Source organism: Oncorhynchus mykiss, chromosome 11, assembly GCF_057628025.1.
Source record: "Oncorhynchus mykiss isolate SJ-2025 chromosome 11, ASM5762802v1, whole genome shotgun sequence".
NCBI lineage: Eukaryota > Metazoa > Chordata > Actinopteri > Salmoniformes > Salmonidae > Oncorhynchus > Oncorhynchus mykiss.
This window is the reverse complement of record NC_143032.1, coordinates 41,837,704-41,859,823: the sequence shown is the minus strand read 5'-3', so window position 1 is coordinate 41,859,823 and position 22,120 is coordinate 41,837,704. Positions and strand designations below refer to the sequence as shown.

Below are 22,120 nucleotides of genomic sequence, written 5' to 3'. Positions count from 1 at the left end.
ATTCTCTCAAGATACTGAAAGAAAATAAATCCCGATTCTCCACTCCTGTTACCGAGTCAAAATGTACATTTTGTGTATAATTTTACCGCAAAAAATGCTGAATTCCACAGGAGTTTATTTATTTATTTATTTTTCACCTTTATTTAACCAGGTAGGCAAGTTGAGAACAAGTTCTCATTTACAATTGCGACCTGGCGAAGATAAAGCAAAGCAGTTCGACACATAGAACGACACAGAGTTACACATGGGGCAAAAACAAACATAGTCAATAATACAGTAGAAACCAGTCTATATACGATGTGAGCAAATGAGGTGAGATAAGGGAGGTAGAGGCAAAAAAAAAGGCCATGGTGGCAAAGTAAATACAATATAGCAAGTAAAACACTGGAATGGTAGATTTGCAGTGGAAGAAGTTAACATTGAACTTAGGGTATGTGAGAGGTTATAGACCTACAGTCAGTATCCATATTTCAGGAGGCATGAGGACTGCAGATGTGACCAGAGCAATAAATTGCAATGTCCGTACTGTGAGACGCCTAAGACAGCGCTACAGGGAGACAGGACGGACAGCTGATCGTCCTTGCAGTGGCAGACCATGTGTAACACCTGCACAGGATTGGTACATCCGAACATTATACCTGCAGGACAGGTACAGGATGGCAACAACTGCCCGAGTTACACCAGGAAACCCCAATCCCTTCATCAGTGCTCAGACTGTCCGCACTAGGCTGAGAGAGGCTGGACTGAGGGCTTGTAGGCCTGTTGTAAGGAAGGTCTCTCACTAGACCTCACCGGCAACAACGTTGCCTATGGGCACAAACCCACCATCGCTGGACCAAACAGGACTGGCAAAAAGTGCTCTTCACTGACGAGTCACGGATTTGTCTCACCAGGGGTGATGGTCAGATTCACGTTTATCGTCGAAGAAAGAAGCGTTACACCGAGGCCTGTACTCTGGAATGGGATCGAGGTGGAGGGTCCGTCATGGTCTGGGGCGGTGTGTCACAGCATCATCGGACTGAGCTTGTTGTCATTGCAGTTAATCTCAACGCTGTGCGTTACGGTGAAGACATCCTCCTCCCTCATGTGGTACCCTTCCTGCAGGCTCATCCTGACATGACCCTCCAGCACGACAATGCCACCAGCCATACTGCTCGTTCTGTGCATGATTTCCTGCAAGATAGGAATGTCAGTGTTCTGCCATGGCCAGTGAAGAGCCCGGATCTCAATCCCATTGAGCACGTCTGGGACCTGTTGGATCAGAGGGTGAGGGCTAGGGCCATTCCCCCCAAAAAAATGTCTGGGAACTTGCAGGTGCCTTGGTGGAAGAGTAGGGTAACGTCTCACAGCAAGAACTGGCAAATCTGGTGCAGTCCATGAGGAGGAGATGCACTGCAGTACTTAATGCAGCTGGTGGCCACACCAGACACTGACTGTTACTTTTCAATTTCTGTTAGTCACATGTCTGTGAAACTTGTTGAATCTTATGTTCATACAAATTGTTTATTTCTGTTTTTTATATTTGCCAAAAAAAGTTTTGCTTTGTCATTATGACGTATTGTGTTTGTGTGTGTGGAAGATAAGGCTGTAACAAAATGTGGAGAAAGTCTAGAGGACTGAACACTTTCCGAATGCACTTTAGATGTGAATTGCACAAGAATTATAAGTCTATGGAATATTTATTTTTTGTTGTAATTTGTTTTCTTATCCACACTGACTGTTTGTTCTTTACGTTCCACAGAGTGAAGACACAGAACAACAAATCATCAGAGAAACATTTCATCTGGTATCCAAAAGGGATGAGAACGTCTGCAATTTCCTAGAAGGTGGAATGTAAGAGATTTCTTTAAGACGTCATAAACTGTCCACAAGTACTGAAAACAATAACCCCCACATGTTGGGCTTTGTCTTAACATTTCCTGCTCATGTAACAATGAAATGCATAACCATTCAATGTCATGTACATACGTACAACTGATACAAACCAACGATTTGATCTTATGATGTGGGCTGCTCAACAAAACGCTCCATGAGTTGAATCAGCTTTTCATGATGCAACATCCCCATGACACATTGCACTGCATGGGAGAGCTAAGGGGTAGAGGGAGAGTGGTATCAAATGGTGGCCAGCTGTGGGGGAGAGAAATTAGATCATCATGAATAGTTAAATATTATTTAATTATTCATGAAGCAGGCTATTGCATTATGGAACCTCCTCTCACATAACAGAATAATACAATTGGGGTGTGATCATTGGTGCACACTGTAGCAAAATGTTTTGCATCAAGAATGAGCCTTTCTTATTGGACAAGTTCAGGTTAGTCTCTGTTTTGGCCTGTGCTTTTTTCTTTTTGGTTTCCCTGGTATATGATTGTTGCTACTGTTTATGCTCATCAGCAAGTATGTCGTCGCTCAAGCAGATCCAGGTCAACATGTTTTTACCAGGCCTTACAAAGATTGTTCAAGGCTTCTGTACTTGGCCTGGACTAAACTTGCGCTAGACACGTGACCCTTTTACTTGTTCATCATACCAGCATGTTTGGCTGTGTTTCACATCATGGAATGTGTGTGTTGAGTAATTAACATGACACTGGACTATCCCATGCATTGATTGGTGCCGTGTGAGTGTATGCCCCTTGTCGTGTGGACTGTTGTTCCGATGTAGAGGTGAAGTACTAGGAGACAGTGCTGCTTGATGTGTTACTTTGTAGTGCAAGCACACAGGGCAGATGGCTTGTTGTTGCATTGATCTCTGTTAACCAACCTTGGCTCACTTCCACATGCATGCCAGTCTTCACAGATCCCAGGCAACCGCACACCAACTGGGGTTTATTTACTAGGCTCCAAACTCATGCAAACGGGTTGGACAGGACCTACCTGAATTTGCCCAATAAGAAACAAGTTTTCATTGCGAAGGTTTTGTTACGGTTTGCACTAATGAGTACACCCCTGTTCAGAGTTTTGATTGTCCCTTCATTTTGTTTTTGTTTCGTTAGGTTGATCGGTGGGTCAGAGAACAAGCTCATCTACAGACACTATGCTACGCTCTACTTCGTATTCTGCGTTGATTCCTCGGAGAGTGAGCTTGGCATCCTTGACCTTATCCAGGTAGTGTTTCCAAAGTCTTAAGGGAATTGTATTGGAAAAAAGAAAAAATATTGTTCAACTACGACCATTTGGTACCACAATTGTAGATAATCTACCGTCCACTGGAAACAATTACACTGTTCAGTGAATGTGATCGTCTCTCCACAGGTGTTTGTGGAAACTCTGGACAAATGCTTTGAGAATGTTTGTGAACTTGACTTAATTTTCCACGTGGACAAGGTAGAGAATTATTTTATCAACTATATCCTATTATTTCATCCTTCCTTTTTATATTCACTATACCAAGGATGTAAGTCAACCTTGCCCCAAACAGCAGCATTAAATGCTCACAATGAAGTGTCTGACTTTCCATAGAAACTCAGTGTTATAGTGTCATTTGTTTACTATAAGGTTGTCTGAATTCATCTCCCGTCAAATCAAAGTTGGTCGCGTACACAGTTTAGCAGATGTTATAGCGGGTCCAGCGAAATCCTTGTATGCAGCAAAATCCTTGTAAAAACAGGGCGGCTGTGTCCATCATCGTCATCTTAATGATATCCCTGTGACAATGCTTCGGCCCTGATGGCACTTGTCACAAGAAAATCTATTGTGATTGTCTAGCCAAGTCTGTGGCAGCGAAGCAGGATATTACAGTACTTTCTGCACAGGTTGCAGCATTTCACACACAGAGATGCCATTGATATTCATGTGTACAGAGGACCGAGTTTGTGTAAACCTTTTCTCTACAGCAGGTTACAAAAATGTGAACGGCACAGAAAATAACCCCCCCCCCCCCCCTAAAACATCTCTAAAGGGGTGAAAGCAATAGGATGTTATCTCAGTCTGAGAAGAGCCTATAAATATAAAATTTTGGATTGAACCTGTAGGTACACAATATACTGGCAGAGATGGTGATGGGAGGAATGGTGCTAGAGACCAACATGAATGAGATCATCACACAGGTGGACGCCCAAAACAAAATGGAGAAATCGGAGGTAAGAGTGGCAGTTATTCGTTCTGACTTCTCATACTCCAGGTATGTGTAGGCATGTGCGTATGCTGGAACCTGCATGCCCCTCCAGTGCCCTTGTGATGCTCTTGACTTTTGAGTGTTTGTGCTCTCTTGGCCCTCCGCTACTGCACTGCTGAACCACACAGAATTACATTTATATTCCTTCCTTCCCCCTAAGTTATAATCATCATCACAGATACCGATGGTCTCTTCTCTGGAATCTAAATTTACACATTGTCCAACGCATCTGCGGAATCTTGATCCTCAACAATCACACACTAATGAGATGCATTGCTCATCCCACTCTACAGGCTGGATATCTCGTGTTGACGTTTTTGCTTAAACCAGGAGATGGTGGTAGTGTTTCTATGGCTGTTGAATGGTTCGTTGTGGTCAGAGAGCGATGTTGAATTAACGACATTCGATGTTCAAGTCTAGATATTAATATATTTGAATACAATTTCTAAATTTCATCATTCATGAAAACCGATTGTTACAGCCATAGATAATTTTATGGAGTCGTTGCCATTTACCAATTCCAGAACAATGCCATTATGACTGACTAGGTGTATTCTGATCCATCTAAATACAAGACCCTGTGTATTTTGAAATTGACACACAAAATATTCCAGTTAAATAAATGGATATGAAGCCAAATATTTAAAAGCCACAAATGTTTATCAAAGTTCTTTTTTGAGGAGTTCTTTTAGGTTTTGTTTGCTTACTGCACAATGTAAAGTTACATGGTGTGACGCAAAAGTCCTACGGATGTGTAACTTGCTGTTAACTTTCTATCAAATTGGTGCTGCACCATTGGCTAACATTTACAGATATTACCTCACTGTAGCAATGTGGCTGTATCTAACCATGGAAACCATGCTTTGGTAACAACTTTTGGGCCGTATTGTGTGGTTGATTTTAAATGGAATCATTATTGTATTGTTCGCCAAGTCTTTGACTGCTCAACAAACATCAGATGTGCTCTGTCTTTTCCTTCTTGGACCTACCCTAGACCGCAGTGTTTTTATAGTCACGATCATTCAAACTTCAACGCTAATTCAGAGCCATAAATAATGACGTAAACAAAATAAATTCCTAGTAGTGTGTAAAGAAAAAAAAATGGATACAAGTCAATACAAATTGGTGAAGAATGATCTGCTGTATTTAGTTCACTTTCACATGCTCATCAATATGAAACATCAGAAGTGTTGCTATGCCTTTGGAGGTGTTGAGGCCTCTTTCAGTGCAGTCTATCAATGCGGTCTACGATAGGTCTTATCACTTTCTATTTATATAAACTGTAATTTCTTTGATCTGCTTTAACAACATTCCTCATTCCTCTTTTCCCCTGACCCTTTCTAGTTCTTTCCATTCTTCTCTCTTTACAGACATTTATCTTTCAGTCTCCCAGGCAGGACAGGTAGACACAGGTACTGCTAAATTTCCAACAAGTACTGTAACTTCCCAAATTTATTTACACTATCCGTAGTTCTCCATAGGCTGACCACTTAATAACAAAATGACATCACTAACATCTACATATTTTTACAGCATACCCTAAAATATATCAATGGTACTTAAAAGGAGCATTGAAACCACAAATTACTTGGCTATTTCGGTTAACATGTTTCAATTATCATTTGAAACTTCCATGTATTTCATTGCAATGTTTTTAATTAAAGGCCCAATGCAGCTGTTTTTATCTCCAATATTAAACCATTTCTGGGTAACATAAGTACCTTACTGTGATTTAAAAAAAATATATATATATATATTTCATATATATTAAAATGGTCAAAAATAAATGGCAATTTATCAAGAATTTTGTGGGGAGGGGAAAACCTGAAAAATAACTTATTGGCGGAGGTTTGGCCTTTTTCTTATTGGTCTATCAACTAATTTTCCAAACCGCAATTACACTAAAAGGGCAGTATCATAATTTTCACAATTTCACAGTATTATTCTAACCTCAAAGTGTGGAAATATACACTACCGGTCAAAAGTTTTAGAACACCTACTCATTCAAGGGTTTTTCTTTATTTGTACTATTTTCTACATAGCAGAATAATAGTGAATAAAATCAAAACTATGAAATGACACATGGAATCATGTAGTAACCAAAAAAGTGTTCAATAAATCCAAATATATTTGAGGTTCTTCAAAGTAGCCACCCTTCGCCTTGATGACAGCTTTGCACTCTCTTGGCATTCTCTCAACCAGCTTCACCTGGAATGCTTTTCCAACAGTCTTGAAGGAGTTCGACATATGCGGAGCACTTGTTGGCTGCTTTTCCTTCACTCTGTGGTCCGACTCATCCCAAACCCATCCGTTTGGTTGAGGTCGGGGGATTGTGGAGGCCAGGTCATCTGATGCAGCACTCCGTCACTCTCCTCCATGGAAAAATAGTCTTTACACAGCCTGGAGGTGTGTTGGGTCATTGTCCTGTTGAAAAACAAATGATAATCCCACTAAGCGCAAACAAGATGGGATGGTGTATCACTGCAGAATGCTGTGGTAGCCATGCTGGTTAAATTGAGATGGTCCTGTGATGCAGTATTACATCAATTCCCCACATGAATGATGTCATTAGGTAATACTATGGAAATAATTCTCACATTGAATAGCTGTCGCTATACACTTTTCTGTACATTTTGAACATTGTCATATTTTACAAACACTGAACCTTGTCACCCCCCACTACCAACAAGTAAGTCCTGTTAACCTTGTCACCCCCGATACAACTAGTAAGTCCTTATCTCAGCGTGTTTCCACTGAGTTGTTACAATTCGAATATATTACAGTGCAGTGCTTTCGGAAAGTATTCAAACCACTTTTCACTTTTTGCTACATTGCAGCCTTTTTCTGAAACATACTTAAAAAAAAAAAATCCTCAATCTACACACAATACCGCATAATTACAAAGCAAAAACAGATTTTAAAAAGATTTTAAAACAAATGTATTAATTAAAAAAAAAAAAAGTCAATGTACTATTTCAGTTAAGTGTTCAGACTCTAGTTTGTTAAAGCACTTTTGGCAGTGATTACAGCCTTGTCGTCTTGGCACACCTGTATTTGGGGTGTTTCTCCCATTCTTCTCTGAAGATCTACTCAAGCTCTGTCAAGTTGGATGGGGAGCGTCGATGCACAGCTATTTTCAGGTCTCTCCATAGCCGTTAGATCGGGTTCAAGCCTGGGCTCTGGCTGGGCCACACAAGGACATTCAGAGACTTGTCCCTTCGCCCCAGTCTGAGGTCCAGAGCGCTCTGGAGCGGGTTTTCATCAACAATCTCTCTGTACTTTGCTCTGTTCATCTTTCCCTCGATCCTGACTAGTCTCCCAGTCCCCGCCGCTGAAAGACATCCCCACAGCTTGATGCTGCCACCCCAATGCTTCACCATAGGGATGTTGCCAGGTTTCCTCTAGGCGTTCAGGCCAAGAAGTTCAATCTTGGTTTCATCAGACCAGAGGATCTTGTTTCTCATGGTCTGAGAGTCCTTTAGTTGCCTTTTTGAAAACGCCAAGCGGGCTGTCATGTGCCTTTTACTGAGGAGTGGGTTCCGTCTGGCCACTCTAACATAAAGCCCTGATTTGTGGAGTGCTGCAGAGATGGTTGTCCTTCTGGAAAGTTCTCCCATCTCCACAGAGGAACTATGGAGCGACCATCTGGTTCTTGGTCACCTCCCTGATCAGGGCCATTCTACCCCGATTGTTCCGTTTGGCTGGGTGGCCAGGTCTAGTAAGAGTCTTGGGGGTTCCAAACTTCCATTTAAGAATGATGGAGGCCACTTTGTTCTTGGGGACCTTCAATGCTGCAGAAATGTTTTGGTACCCTTCCCCAGATTTGGAGCACTCGGGGAGAAGGGAATTATTATATATAGCCCAAGGGCACAATAGCCTGCAAAAGGCATGGATTTTTTTTAGGGGGCGTTTCGGCCACACACGGGATGCCACCGGGAAATTTGAGGCATTATAAAATGCTTGTCAAATTGTGAATGAGAGACTGAAGTGTGTACAGCCTGCGCCAAAAACAAAGCAGAGGTCATGCCTTTCAAGCAGCCTTACAATGTATTAAAAATCAAAACATATACCCCAATGCTTGTAGAACTAAAGTTACCTAATTTGAAATTTAGCATATAGGGGTACCTATTTCTTTGTTAACCGCTCAACACAGAATAGCCGTGTGCGCACTCCCTCATCGTTTGGAGAAAATATCCTTTCTATTTTATTCAGCTTTGTTCAATTGTATTCTTCATAATATTAAATAATGCCATGGAATTCTAAGCAAACCTTCTCTGCTAAATGAACTAGTGTATCCCACAGCCATATGGCATAGCCAGATCAGGACCTAACATAAGGACAAATCAGAGTTTGGAATTCTGTTCTTCTGAAATAGACTACATTTTCTTCATATCATGTTTCTTTAGACCGTCTAAAATAATGGATTTATTGTTAAGGTGTAGGCTATATTACATGGATTGATTAAACTTTTTAAAATATATGTTCTGCATCAGTGGCTTGTAGGTTGTGTGGAAGCCAGGAGATGCTGTGTTTGTGTTAAAGGTCTATTACTGTGAGAACAGAAGTTATTTGCTTGACAATCACCAGCTGATAAAAATTTGTGACTGCCACAGCCCTAATATAGACTGGTGTGTGTGCCTTTCCAAATCATGTCCAATCAATTGAATTCATTACCACAGGTGGACTCCCAAGCTGTAGAAACGTCTCAAGGATGATCAATGGAAACAGGATGCACCTGAGCTCAATTTCTAGTCTCATAGCAAAGGGTCTGAATACTTATGTAAATAAGGTATTTCTGTAAAAAAAAAATATATATATATGTTTGCAAAAATGTCTTAACCTGTTTTTGTTTTGTCATTATGGGTGTTATGTATAGATTGAGGAAAAACATATTTAATCCATTTTAGAATAAGGCTGTAATGTAACAAAATGTGGAAAAGGGGAAGGCGTCTGAATACTTTCCGAATGCATTGTATGTCCTTGAAAAAGTTCCCACGTTTTTAAATCCACTTTCATTGAAACAGCCTGTTTATTGTACTTTAGGAATGGCCAGAAAAAGGACTATGAAACTATACTGAATTGTCATAAGGGTGTTATATTTCACAGAGAACAATTTTAATCTGATTACTTTCCACATAAATACAGTATATATAAATATGTAGCAAAATAAATCTTTGTGCAATGTGATAATTTCCTTTGGGCCTTCTGATATTGCTCTAGTTCGTTCCTCTTTCCTAACACACATAAATAAGATATTTCACTATAGTCATGCTCAAATTAGTTTTTCGGAATTCAATAAAGATTCTATACAGATCTATAGCTTCATTTCCTTCTCATATCAAATTCAATTTTTTTTCTTCTTTACCCAATTCTCTCCTTGCATTTTTATCCTTATCAGTCCTCAAGAATTTGGTGGGTTCACTTTTCAAGCAATGCTGCCTCCATCTTTTTAAAAGTCAATATTATTGAATATTTTAAGATCTATGAATGTAGCACTATGTTCTCACAGTTGATTCATAATTGGCTCTGGTTGTGATGTAAATCATAAATGAACTAAATAATGCATGTGCATAAGAAGCTAGGCATTTGAATGTACATTTGCACACGTCTGTTAATAGTTGATGCTTTGCATTTTGTCTGTTGGTGACTGTCTCCGTATAGTGCTTTTATATTTAGTACTGTGGAGTTGTGTGTCCCTGTCCATTGTGAGTAGGTCTGGTGGTGTGAAAGTTGTAATGTGCAATATGTTTCTAAGCGTTTCTGGTGACTCTTAACTCTGTGTTTTGTGTGTAGGCTGGTATTGCAGGTGCACCTGCTCGTGCTGTATCTGCCGTAAAGAACATGAACCTTCCCGAAATGCCCAGAAACATCAACATCGGAGACATCAGCATAAAAGTGCCAAACTTACCCTCCTTCAAATAGCGGCATGACCCACTGTGCCGAAGTTGACCAATGTTTACCATGCAATTTGTTTACCAAAATCTAAACAAATATCAACAAAGATCATGAAGGTACTGTGTGAATTCCTCTGGTGTTAAATCATCATTTGTTTTAAATGACTGTCATTGATGTGGCTATGTTTTAGAAAATTAAGTATTTATTTATTACATTCCTCTACCCTCACTGGAGGTGTTCCATTATGTATTGGCTGCTACAGTATTGGAAAATCATACCTTAGTAGTTTGTAAAACAAACTGAACAGAATATTCTTATATACAATATGATGGAATTGTAGTTCTTTGTCTCGTCTGTATACAACATTTTTAAATGATCTTGTCTTATCAAATTATTTTCTCTTGATTTTAATCAGTGCATGTAAGTTTTTTTTTTTCTCCTTTTTGCAACTCAATAAAGTATTGAATCATTTAATTCCTATGTGTTTGCAGTGAACCTGGTTTCATACTATACAATTGTGTAATAGTGCCTGATAGGTTTTCTGAAAGAAGAGCAAGTTGGACTGCTGTTGATCCAAATAGCTTGCATTTTATGGACAGTAAATATCCTATGATTCAAACTTTTTGCAATGCAATTAATAATTGATTCACAATGTACTGTGGTTTACACTTATTAGGTGCAGTTTGGCCATCACGTGTCCCAGTGACAGCACAGCTGATAAGGGCACGTGACTGCTTTCCTCTGCTCTTGCGCAACACAATTAGTAAAAATGTACTTTCTTTCATAGCCGGTTCTATGAAAACAAGTAATAAAACTATAGATGACAATGTCTTATTCAGTTGATTTCGTATTTGTTGCGTAATAAATTGATTCAATGAAGCGTGCAATATGGTGGTCGCGAATGCAGCAATTCACAATGGTCAGCAGGGTTGCCATGTCTGGTTTTCCTAATAAATGGGGCTACTTTGAAAACAACGTCATGTGTGAAAATGTATTGGTTGTAGGATATTGGGCAGTTTCTAATTTGCACTGTGTCTGCCATGGTATTTCTCTTTATAACACTATATTTCACTGTGCCATGATGACTTTCAGGAAGCGAAGCAGGCTGTTGCTGAGAGAGAGAGGTTGTGGGTTCCTAGTTCTTAAGGCAAAAAAATCTAATTATAGTTGGAATAATGTAGATAAACTTGGATTTTTTTGTCACAAGGATTTATACAGGACTACATCAAAATTCCATACCTAAAACCATGATTTTGGACAAAATTACCTGAATGGATTCTGACTACCAAGGTCTATCCATTTTTTTTTCTCTCAACAAACCAAAACCTGCAGAAGAACCACAGTGGAAACCTGGAAATAACACACAACCGAGTGAGTAATGATCCGTCTGAACCTACTTACTTCTGAAAAAGCAAAAGACGATCTCTAGGTAATTTTGTTTATGTAAAGCCTAGTAAATAAGCCTACCAAGTTGCTAGGACAGGACAGAACAGACCTGGCTGCAAGTTAAATTAGCACTGAAGTGAGAAACTTTTGAGCCTAACAAAGGCAGGAGTGTTTCACAGCCTCCCCCACCCAAATGCAGAGGCCTTTGAAGTCCCCCCTGCGCTATGGCATAACCCTGTGCAGATGTCATCACAGTACAGTACCCCTTGGATATTAAAAATACTGCACGGAATAAGTACACAAGGGCTGAAGGTAGAAATGGACGCCTGTCTGAGGCAGCTGGCTGCATTCCGGAATGAGGTGAGAGGAATACATGGCACATGTAAATGCAGTGAAGGAGGAGGGAGAGAAACACATGGCACAGGTAAATGCAGTGAAGGAGGAGGGAGAGAAACACAAGGCACAGGTAAATGCAGTGGAGGAGGGAGAGAAACACATGGCACAGGTAAATGCAGTGGAGGGAGAGAAACACATGGCACAGCTAATAGCAGTGAAGGAGAAGGGAGAGAAACACATGGCACAGGTAAATGCAGTGAAGGAGGAGGGAGAGAAACACATGGCACAGGTCAATGCAGTGGAGGAGGGAGAGAAACACATGGCACAGCTAATAGCAGTGAAGGAGGAGGGAGAGGCACAGCTAACAGCATTAATAGGGATAGCCCCCTTTTTTCAAATTTTTGCCTAAAATGACACACCCAAATCTGCCTGTAGCTCAGGCCCTGAAGCAAGGATATGCATATTATTGGGACCATTTGAAAGGAAACACTTTGAAGTTTTTGGAAATTGTATGTAGGAGAATATAACACAATAGATCTGGTGGAAGAAAAACAGAAAAAAAATAAAATCCTACCACGATCTTTGAAATGCAACAGAAATGTCCCACATCTTGCCATCAGTCTGGTTGTAATTCCGATGGTGTCCACAAGATGGTAGCAGTGTATGTGCAAAGTTTCAGACGGATAACTTGATGTATGAGCAAACTACATGACATTTGGTGTGAAGTCACCGAGGTACATTTGGGCAAATCGTGATAGAGACATTTACATTCACACTACATTTTTCTGCAAGAATATCGTTAAATCTGTATACTTGGACTTTAATTGAGCTTTTCCAGTATTTGTAGCCATATTATACGTTAACATTTGCAAAACACCCAGTTTTCATAATATAATTCTCCATATTCTTATCATTTTTGTCCAAAAGGAAAAGGCTTGCTGTCGCACAAGATAAGGGGTTTCCGGATACTCTCGTAAAGCCAAGCTCATTGGCTATCTAGCTACAGTTGAAGTCGGAAGTTTACATACACCTTAGCAAAATACATTTAAACTCAGTTTTTCACAATTCCTGACATTTAATTGTAAAAATTCCCTGTTTTAGGTCAGTTAGGATCACAACTTTATTTTAAGAATGTGAAATAGTGGGTCAAAAGTTTACATACACTCAGTTAGTATTTGGTAGCATTGCCTTCGGGTAGCCTTCCACAAGCTTCCCACAATAAATTGGGTGAAATTTAGCCCATTCCTCCTGACAGAGCTGGTGTAACTGAGTCAGGTTTGTAGGCCACCTTGCTCGCACATGCTTTTTCAGTTCTGCCCACACAATTTCTATAGGACTGAGGTCAGGGCTTTGGGATGGCCACTCCAATACCTTGACTTTGTTGTCCTTAAGCCATTTTGCCACAACTTTGGAAGTATGCTTGGGGTCATTGTCCATTTGGAAGACCCTTTTGTGACCAAGCTTTAACTTCTTGATGTCTTGAGATGTTGCTTCAATATAGCCACGTAATTTTCCTTCCACATGAGGCCATATTTTTTGAAGTGCACCAGTCCCTCCTGCAGAAAAGCACCCCACAACATGATGCTTCCACCCCTGTGCTTCACAGTTGGGATGGTATTCTTCAGCTTGCAATCCTCCCCCTTTTCCCTCCAAACATAACGATGGTCATTATGGCCAAACTGTTTGTTTCATCAGACCAGAGGAAATTTCTCCAAAACGTTCAATCTTTTCCCCATGTGCAGTTGCAAACTGTAGTCTGGCTTTTTTATGGCGGTTTTGGAGCAGTAGCTTCTTCCTTGCTGAGTGGCATTTCAGGTTATATCGATATAGGACTCGTTTTATTGTGGATATAGATACTTTTGTACCTGTTTCCTCCATCTTCACATGGTCCTTTGCTGTTGTTCTGGGATTAATTTTCACTTTTCGCACCGAAGTACGTTCATCTCTAGCAGACAGAACACGTCTCCTTCCTGAGCGGTATGATGGCTGCGTGGTCCCATGGTGTTTATACTTGTGTACTATTGTTTGTACAGATGAACGTGGTACCTTCAGGCGTTTGGAAATTGCTTCCAAGGATGAACCAAACTTGTGGAGGTCTACACTGTTTTTTCTGAGGTATTGGCTGATTTCTTTTGATTTTCCCATGATGTCAAACAAAGAGGCAGTGAGTTTGAAGGTAGGCCTTGAAATACATCCACAGGTACACCTCCAATTGACTGAAGCTGTTTAAAGGCACAGTCAACTTAGTGTATGTTAACTTCTGACCCACTGGAATTGTGATACAGTGAATTATAAGTGAAATATTCTGTCTGAAAACAATTGTTGGAATAATTCCTTATGTCATGCACAAAGTAGATGTCCTAACCGACTTGCCAAAACTGTAGTTTGTTAACAAGAAATTTGTAGAGTGGTTGAAAAACTAGTTTTAATGTCTCCAACATAAGTGTTTGTAAACTTCCGACTTCAACTGTAGCTTTGTTTGACCCTGATTGGTGCTTATTTGACAAAGAAACAGTCTATCAACTGAAGACCGCCCTCGTCTTCGGCGTCGCTCTCTGACCAAATTTTGTGTCCTCTTGGATATACTGCACCCCTAATGATATAGTGAAGTCTGGTTACGTTCTAGGATCTCTGAGGAATAAATACGAACATGATTTGACTGGTTGAAACAATGTTTGGGGTTAGATCTTCACAGATTCCTTTGTTTGCATTTTGAAAGATTGGAAATACAAAATCGATCGTGCATGCTTTATGGACCTTTTTAGGATATGAAAAATGATTTTATGTAACAAAATGACACTTCATGTAATCTCTGGGACCCTTTGGATGATGAATCAGAGCAAGATTTCAGAATGTAAGGACACATTTCACCTTCAGAGATGAATTTATCAAACCTATCGCGGTGAAAAAGTGTTTTGTTAGGAGCTCTCCTCAAACAATAGCATGGCATTTTTTCGCAGTGATAGCTGCTGTAATTTGGACAGTGCAGTTATATTAACAAGAATTTAAGCTTTCAGCCAATATAAGACACCTGTATGTACCAACATTTGTTGTTTCTCTAAAATCTGCGATCGTGACACAAGGCGCTGCGTGATTTACAACTGTCCCATTGCCTATCCCTAATAAGGAGAATGTGAGAAAGCTGAGGTGTGACAGAGAGCAGGACACTCCCACAGAGAAGTCAGCAGAACAGCCCATCTCAGACCCGGACCACTACTTTAAAACCACAATGGGACAGACAACACAGGACCCACCAACTCAACAGACCCCACCACCCTCCTAACAGTCCCCCTATCAGCTCCCCTGATAGCCCTCCTGACAACCCTAACACATCCACTGAGGACACACAAAAGCCAGAAATTATGCTCCTCATTGACTCAAATGGCAAATACATTCTAACGAGAACTTTTTCCGAAGTGCAAAGTGGCTAAACTCTGGTGCTCAAACACTAGGCATGCCCTGGAGCAATTGTCAAAGGACAGACTAGGGTCCTCCAGCCACATAATAATTCACACAGGCACAAACGACCTGAGGACCCAGCAGGAAAAGGGAGGCCACGGCACTCAAGGGAGTGATTGAAAAAGCTTCTTCCACTTTCCCCAAAGCGCAAGTTTATCTCCTCCCTGCTACCACGAAAACACTGTGCCTCAAAACCTGATGTCTAGTTGACTCACCACTCCACCCTTGACTAGGAACAGCTTTTACGACCAGGTCAACCTCTACAAGGCAGCAATCCCAACTTTTGCCAGGACACTGAAGGATGTCAACCCTCAAAGTGCAGCCCAAGCACCTCACAGGAGCAACGGACACCCTGCCCAGACCAGCGAGACACCCTCCCAGACCTTCAAGACCCCCTCCCGAAGGACCTGCACTGAGAGAACCAACGCCAACAGGACCTACAGCCAGACCACAGCTTCACCAGCCACACCCCAACCAGCTGAGACCACCCCAAACAAACCCTGGCCACACATTATAGGCCCCCCAGATCAGACCTATGCCCCATCTGCCCCCCGCCCCTGCAGAAAAGACCTCAACATGGCAGCCGCACGTATGCCCAGGCCGTGAGCAGAGTAACAGGCCCAAGCCCCATACTGTGCCCTAAGAGCTATGTATCGACATGCTCTGCTCACACCTACTGTAATGGTCCAGGCCTTAACCACAGGAAAACAACACTAGACACTGGAACACAAAGCTTATACTATCTCATCCTGGAATATACAAGGTCTGAGATCATCTGCCTTTTGCCTAAAGAACAGGAATCCAGACTTCATCAAAGAATTTGGAAATACAGACATTGTCATCCTACAAGAAACATGGTATAGAAGAGACTGACCCACTGTTTGCCTTATAGGTTACAGAGATCTGGTAGTCCCGTCCACCAAACTACCAGGTGTGAAACAGGGAAGGGACTCAGGGGCTATGCTAATTTGGTATAGAGCAGACCTAACCCACTCTATTAAATTAGTCAAAACAGGAACATTTTACATCTGGCTAAAAATTAATAAGGAAATTAAACTCAATAGCGAAAAATGTCATTGTGTTCGACCTATACCCCCCAATAGAATCCCCAAACTTTTTTTTTTTTTTACCCCCTTTTCTCCCCAATTTCTTGGTATCCAATTGTTAGTAGTTACTATTCATCGCTACAACTCCCGTATGGGCTCGGGAGAGACAAAGGTCAAAAGCCATGCATCCTCCGAAACACATCCCAACCAAGCCGCAGTGCTTCTTAACACAGCGCGTATCCAACACAGAAGCCAGCGGCACCAATGTGTCGGAAGAAACACTGTGCACCTGGCGACCTGGTTAGCGCGCACTGCGCCCGGCACGCCACAGGAGTCGCTAGTGCGCGATGAGACAATGATATCCCTACCAGCCAAACCCTCCCTAACCCGCGCGACGCTAGGACAATTGTGCGTCGCCCCATGGACCTCCCGGTTGCGGCCGGCTGCAACAGAGCCTGGGCTCAAACCCAGAGTCTCTGGTGGCACAGCTAGCACTGCAATGCAGTGCCTTAGACCACTGTGCCACCCGGGAGGCCCTGAATCCCCATACTTTAATGATGACTGCTTCTCCATCCTAGAGGGGAGATCAACCATTTCCAGTTCCAGGGACATGTACAGTACTAGTCTGTGGCAACCTAAATGCCAGAACTGGACAAGAACCTGACACTGTCAGCACACAGGGGGACAAACATCTACCTGGAGGTGACAGTATTCCTTCCCAATCCCTTGGCAGTAGTGCTGTAGATTATTTTATCACTGACCTCAACCCAGAGTCTCTGTGTTCACAGTCAGCCCACTAACACCTGTATCAGGTCACAGCAAAATCACAGTCTACCCGAACAGAGCAATACTGAATCATCAAGCATCAAAGCCAAAGGAACTGCACAATATTATGAAATGCTATAGATGGAAGGAAAGTAGTGTAGAAACCTACCAAAAAAACAATTAGGCAACAACAAATTCAATCCCTTTTAGACATCTTCCTGGACAAAACATTTCGTTGTGATAGTGAAGGTGTAAACTTGACAGTAGAAAGCCTAAACAGTATATTTGACCTTTCAGCTTCCCTATCATATCTAAAAATGTCAAGTAGATAACCTGAGAAAATTAACATCAATGACAAATGGTTTGATAAAGAATACAAAAACCTAAGAAAGAAATTAAGAAACCTTCCAACCAAAAACATAGAGACCCAGAAAACCTGACCCTATGCCTTCCCTATGGTGAATCTCTAAAACAATACAGAAATACACTATAGAAAAAGAAGTAACAGCACGTCAGAAATCAGCTCAATGAAATTGGAACACACTAAACAATCAACGCGAAGAGTTATCTATCCAAATCGGAGATGAGTGGACTTCTCCAATCTTTTTAGCTCTATAATAAAGCACAAACATCAAAACTAAAATACATGATCAATTACAAATCTTAGAATCTGCAGTTAAAGACTACCAGAACTGTCACGCCCTGACCATAGAGAGCCTCTTTATTCTCTATTTTGGTTAGGTCGGGGTGTGACTAGGGTGGGTTATCTAGGTTTATTTCTATGTTGGCCTGGTATTGTTCCCAATCAGAGGCAGCTGTTTAGCATTGTCTCTGATTGGGGATCATATTTAGGTAGCCATTTCCCTACTAGGTTTTTGTGGGATCTTGTTTATTTTTAGTTGCCTGTGAGCACTCCATAGCTTCACGTGTCATTTACGCTTTATTGTTTTTTTGTGCGTTTCACAAATACAAAGAGGTGGAACCCATATCATGCTGCGCCTTGGTCCGAATGTTATTACGACGATCCCCACCACACAAGGACCAAGCAGCATACCCAGGAGGAGAAGGTATCCTGGACTTGGGAGGAGATCTTGGATGGGAAGGGATCTTGTCAGGACAGGATCGCCTTCCTTGGTGACAGACGCAAGGGGAGAAGGGAGGACGGCACCGAAGCCGGGGTTCGCAGCCACAACGGAAGCCCAAAGGACAGCCCCCCCCCAAAAAATCTTGGAGGTGGGCACACGGGGTGGTCGGCGGAGCTGAGGAGGGAACCAGAGCCCATCTGGGAGAAGATGGAGAAATTGGAGGAGAGTGAACGCAGAGAGCCAGAGACTACCTGGGAGGAGATAGAGAGGTGGTCGGTCGACCCAAGGAAAGTACCAGAGCCCGCTTGGGATTCGCTGGAACAGTGTGAGGAGGGATACCGGAGAATGGAGTTGGCTAGGAGTATGCGGCAACGCAGGCATTTGGAGGAACGTGTCATTAGTCCGGTGAAACCTGGGCCAGCTCCAAGTATCTGGCCTCCAGTGCTCCTCCCCAGTCCGGTACGTCCTGTGCCTGCTCCTCGCACGCGCCCTGAAATGCGTGTCACCAGTCCGAAGCTTCCAGCGACGGTCCCAGTCCGGAGCTTCCGGCGACGGTCCCCAGTCCGGAGCTTCCGGCGACGGTCCCCAGTCCGGCGAGGGTCAACGGTCCGGAGCGTCCAGGCATGGCGTCCAGTCCCGCTCCAGGGCCGGAGCCTTCCTCTGCGCCGATGTCCAGGCACGGAAAGAGAGGGGGAGAGAGTGAGGGCTTATGGGTAATTGTAATGTAAGTAAGACCTCTGAGAGGTGACATTAACTGGAGAGTGAGAAAGGGAGGTAGAGAGAGAGGGGTTGTCCAGGGGTTTGACCACCAGACAACAGAAAGAGACAGTAAACCGTTATCAGCTGAACATAACAGTATGCCAGGGGAAGGGAGGACAGTAGCAGGTGACCCAACTGTGGTTTGTGACTATTATTTCCCATTTTAGCCAATTCAGTTCCAGGAATTCCGTTACTGATTTGTTGGTAATTCCATTACCAATTTGGTAATGGAATTACGAGTTTTAATCACTTAATAATTCATAAACCAATGTGATATCAGTAAAATCACTAACTAATTGGTCGGTCTACCATTACTTATTACTTCTGTGAACTTGGATTATCCTCCTTCTTCATGAGGGAGAGAAATGTGAAAATATCTTAGCTATGTGGGTTTAAGATAACGAATTACAAGGCACAAGGCAATATTTCTTAAACGTACAAAAGGTTAACAATTTCTCCAAAAGTGTTATTAGTTGGCAGGGATTTTTACGTCAACATGATTGTGCTTTGATCCATTTCTGATACCTTTTAAGACTTTTTTATTTTTCAAAAATATTGACTCTTAGCTGTCATTTGAAACCAAATTTGATATGCTCCTATGAACTTTCGATGGAAATGCCCTTGTCTAGAATGGTGCATTCTAGTTTTCTAGTGCCATCAAACATCAGTCTTTGTAATAATTTTACTTCAGCTTACTTTAATCATTATTTGCCCAGTGCACATGTTTTTAAAGGAGTATCTAGTTACTCGTTTCCTTCAGGAAGAGCGCATGTTCAGTGAGGAGGAAGAACAGAAACTGCAGAGTGCTCTGTCATTGGACAAGCCGGCCCTCTGTCTGGTTTTTCATTCTAGAACAGGTAGGTGGGCCTCGATGTCCGCCTCAACTGTAGCTGGAATAAAGAATCTTTAATTAATTGTTGCTCCGTTAACCTACCTTTCCACTCCAGCCTTTAGTGTACAGTCGTGGCCAAAAGTTTTGAGAAAGACACATATTCATTTCCACAAAGTTTGCTGCTTCAGTGTCTAGATATTTTTGTCAGATGTTACTATGGAATACTGAAGTATAATTACAAGCATTTCATAAGTGTCAAAGTCTTTTATTGACAATTACACGAAGATGATGCAAAGAGTCAATATTTACAGTGTTGATCCTTCTTTTTCAAGACCTCTGCAATCTGCCCTGGCATGCTGCCAATTAACTTCTGGGCCACGTCCTGACTGATGGTACCATTCTTGCATAATCAATACTTGGAGTTTGTCAGAATTTGTGGGTTTTTGTTTGTTCACCCGCTTCTTGAGGATTGACCACAAATTCTCAGTGGGATTAAGGTCTGGGGAGTTTCCTGGCCATGGACCCAAAATATTGATGTTTTGTTACCCGAGCAAGTTAGTTATCACTTTTGCCTTATGGCAAGGTGCTACATCATGCTGGAAAAGGCATTCTTCATCACCAAACTGTTCCTGGATGGTTGGGAGAAGTTGTTCTCAGAGGATGTGTTGGTACCATTCTTTATTCATGGCTGTGTTCTTAGGCAAAATTGTGAGTGAGCCCACTCCCTTGGCTGAGAAGCAACCCCACACATGAATGGTCTCAGGATGCTTTACTGTTGGCATGACAGGACTGATGGTAGCGCTCACCTTGTCTTCTCCGGACAAGCTTTTTACGGATGCCCCAAACAATCGGAAAGGGGATTCATCAGAGAAAATTACTTTACCCCAGTCCTCAGCAGTCCAATCCCTGTACCTTTTTCAGAATATCAGTCTGTCCCTGATGTTTTTCCTGGAGAGAAGTGGCTTCATTGCTGCCCTTCTTGACACCAGGCCATCCTCCAAAAGTCTTTGCCTCACTGTGCGTGCAGATGCACTCACACCTGCATGCTGCCATTCCTGAGCAAGCTCTGTACTGGTTGTGCCCCAATCTCGCAGCTGAATCAACTTTAGGAGACAGTCGTGGCGCTTGCTGGACTTTCTTGGGTGCCCTGAAGCCTTCTTCTCAACAATTGAACCGCTCTCCTTGAAGTTCTTGATGGTCCGATAAATGGTTGATTTAGGTGCAATCTTACTAGCAGCAATATCCTTGCCTGGGAAGCCCTTTTTGTGCAAAGCAATGATGACGACACGTGTTTCCTTGCAGGTAACCATGTTTGACAGAGGAAGAACAATGATTTTAAGCACCAGCCTCCTTTTGAAGCTTTCAGTCTGTTATTCGAACTCAATCAGCATGACAGAGTGATTTCCAGCCTTGTCCTCGTCAACACTCACACCTGTGTTAATGAGAGAATTACTGACATGATGTCAGCTGGTCCTTTTGTGGCAGGGCTGAAATGCAGTGGAAATGTTTTTGGGGGATTGAGTTCATTTGCATGGCAAAGATGGACTTTGCAATTAATTGCAATTCATCTGATCACTCTTCATAACATTCTGGAGTATATGCAAATTGCCATCATACAAACTGAGGCAGCAGACTTTGTGAAATTAATATTTGTGTCATTCTCAACTTTTGGCCATGACTGCACTGTTTCCCAGTCTGAAGCTGAGGGAGAATTGTCACATGCAGAGCAATTCAAATAATTATGTTATAAACTGTGCACAAGTATCAAGTATGCACACTGCAATTCTATTATGGCGCTATTGGTGATAATGGTTTTTACAATGTAAAGAAGTCATGCCTAAAGAGAGGTAACAATATGTTTTGAGAAGCATCATTGGGATAAGTGTGTTTTAAGCGGCAGCTGCTAGCCAAACTGACTTTCATCAATTCAATTGACCACAAATTCTGCAGAAACTTCACCTGAAGGTAGGTATCTCCATTGTGCAATAAGAAGTGAGGTATCATGTGTAGAATTGGCATAATACGTGTAGAATTGGCAAAACAACAATGTATTGGTATGGCCACGTAAAACAAAGTAAAGCTTAGGTTAATACTCAGTACAATACAATACGTGTTTTGCAGAACAATACGACAATATGACTACTATCATGCATGAGATAAGATGCAGAATCTGCATCTTAGCATGTTTTGAGCTAGACAAGGTACCAGGTACCATCTGTTCAGCTATTATTCCACTCCTAGCCACAAGGTGTTGTTCCCAGGCTATTATTTAGCTAAGGCCAAGAAAAAAAGTACCTTGAGTATTGCAGATCCTCTCTCTGTCCCTCTGCAGGCTGTTTATCATAATGTTAAGCCAGCCTCCCTGAAGCAGCAGTTTAGAACATCCATCTCTCCCCAGAGAAGGCGGAGGCCTTCTGCCGGGCCTGGACCACTGCCGGCC

At 42.0% G+C, this 22,120-nt stretch overlaps 1 protein-coding gene across 6 annotated transcripts in view; it reads left to right on the top strand.

Annotated features, from left to right (window-relative positions):
- The window catches only part of LOC100305255 (adaptor-related protein complex 3, sigma 1 subunit), a 29,969-nt gene extending 19,479 nt beyond the window's left edge, over positions 1 to 10,490 (top strand). The window contains exons 2-8 of one of the 6 annotated variants that reach the window (XM_090189030.1): positions 1,742 to 1,833; positions 2,997 to 3,108; positions 3,256 to 3,327; positions 3,975 to 4,082; positions 5,462 to 5,529; positions 9,516 to 9,529; positions 9,911 to 10,486. In XM_090189030.1, the coding sequence (XP_090045156.1) occupies positions 1,742 to 1,833; positions 2,997 to 3,108; positions 3,256 to 3,327; positions 3,975 to 4,082; positions 5,462 to 5,529; positions 9,516 to 9,529; positions 9,911 to 10,047 (603 nt within the window). In that variant the 3' untranslated portion in view covers positions 10,048 to 10,486. 6 annotated transcript variants of the gene reach the window in all.
- Positions 10,491 to 22,120: the final 11,630 nt, after the last annotated feature.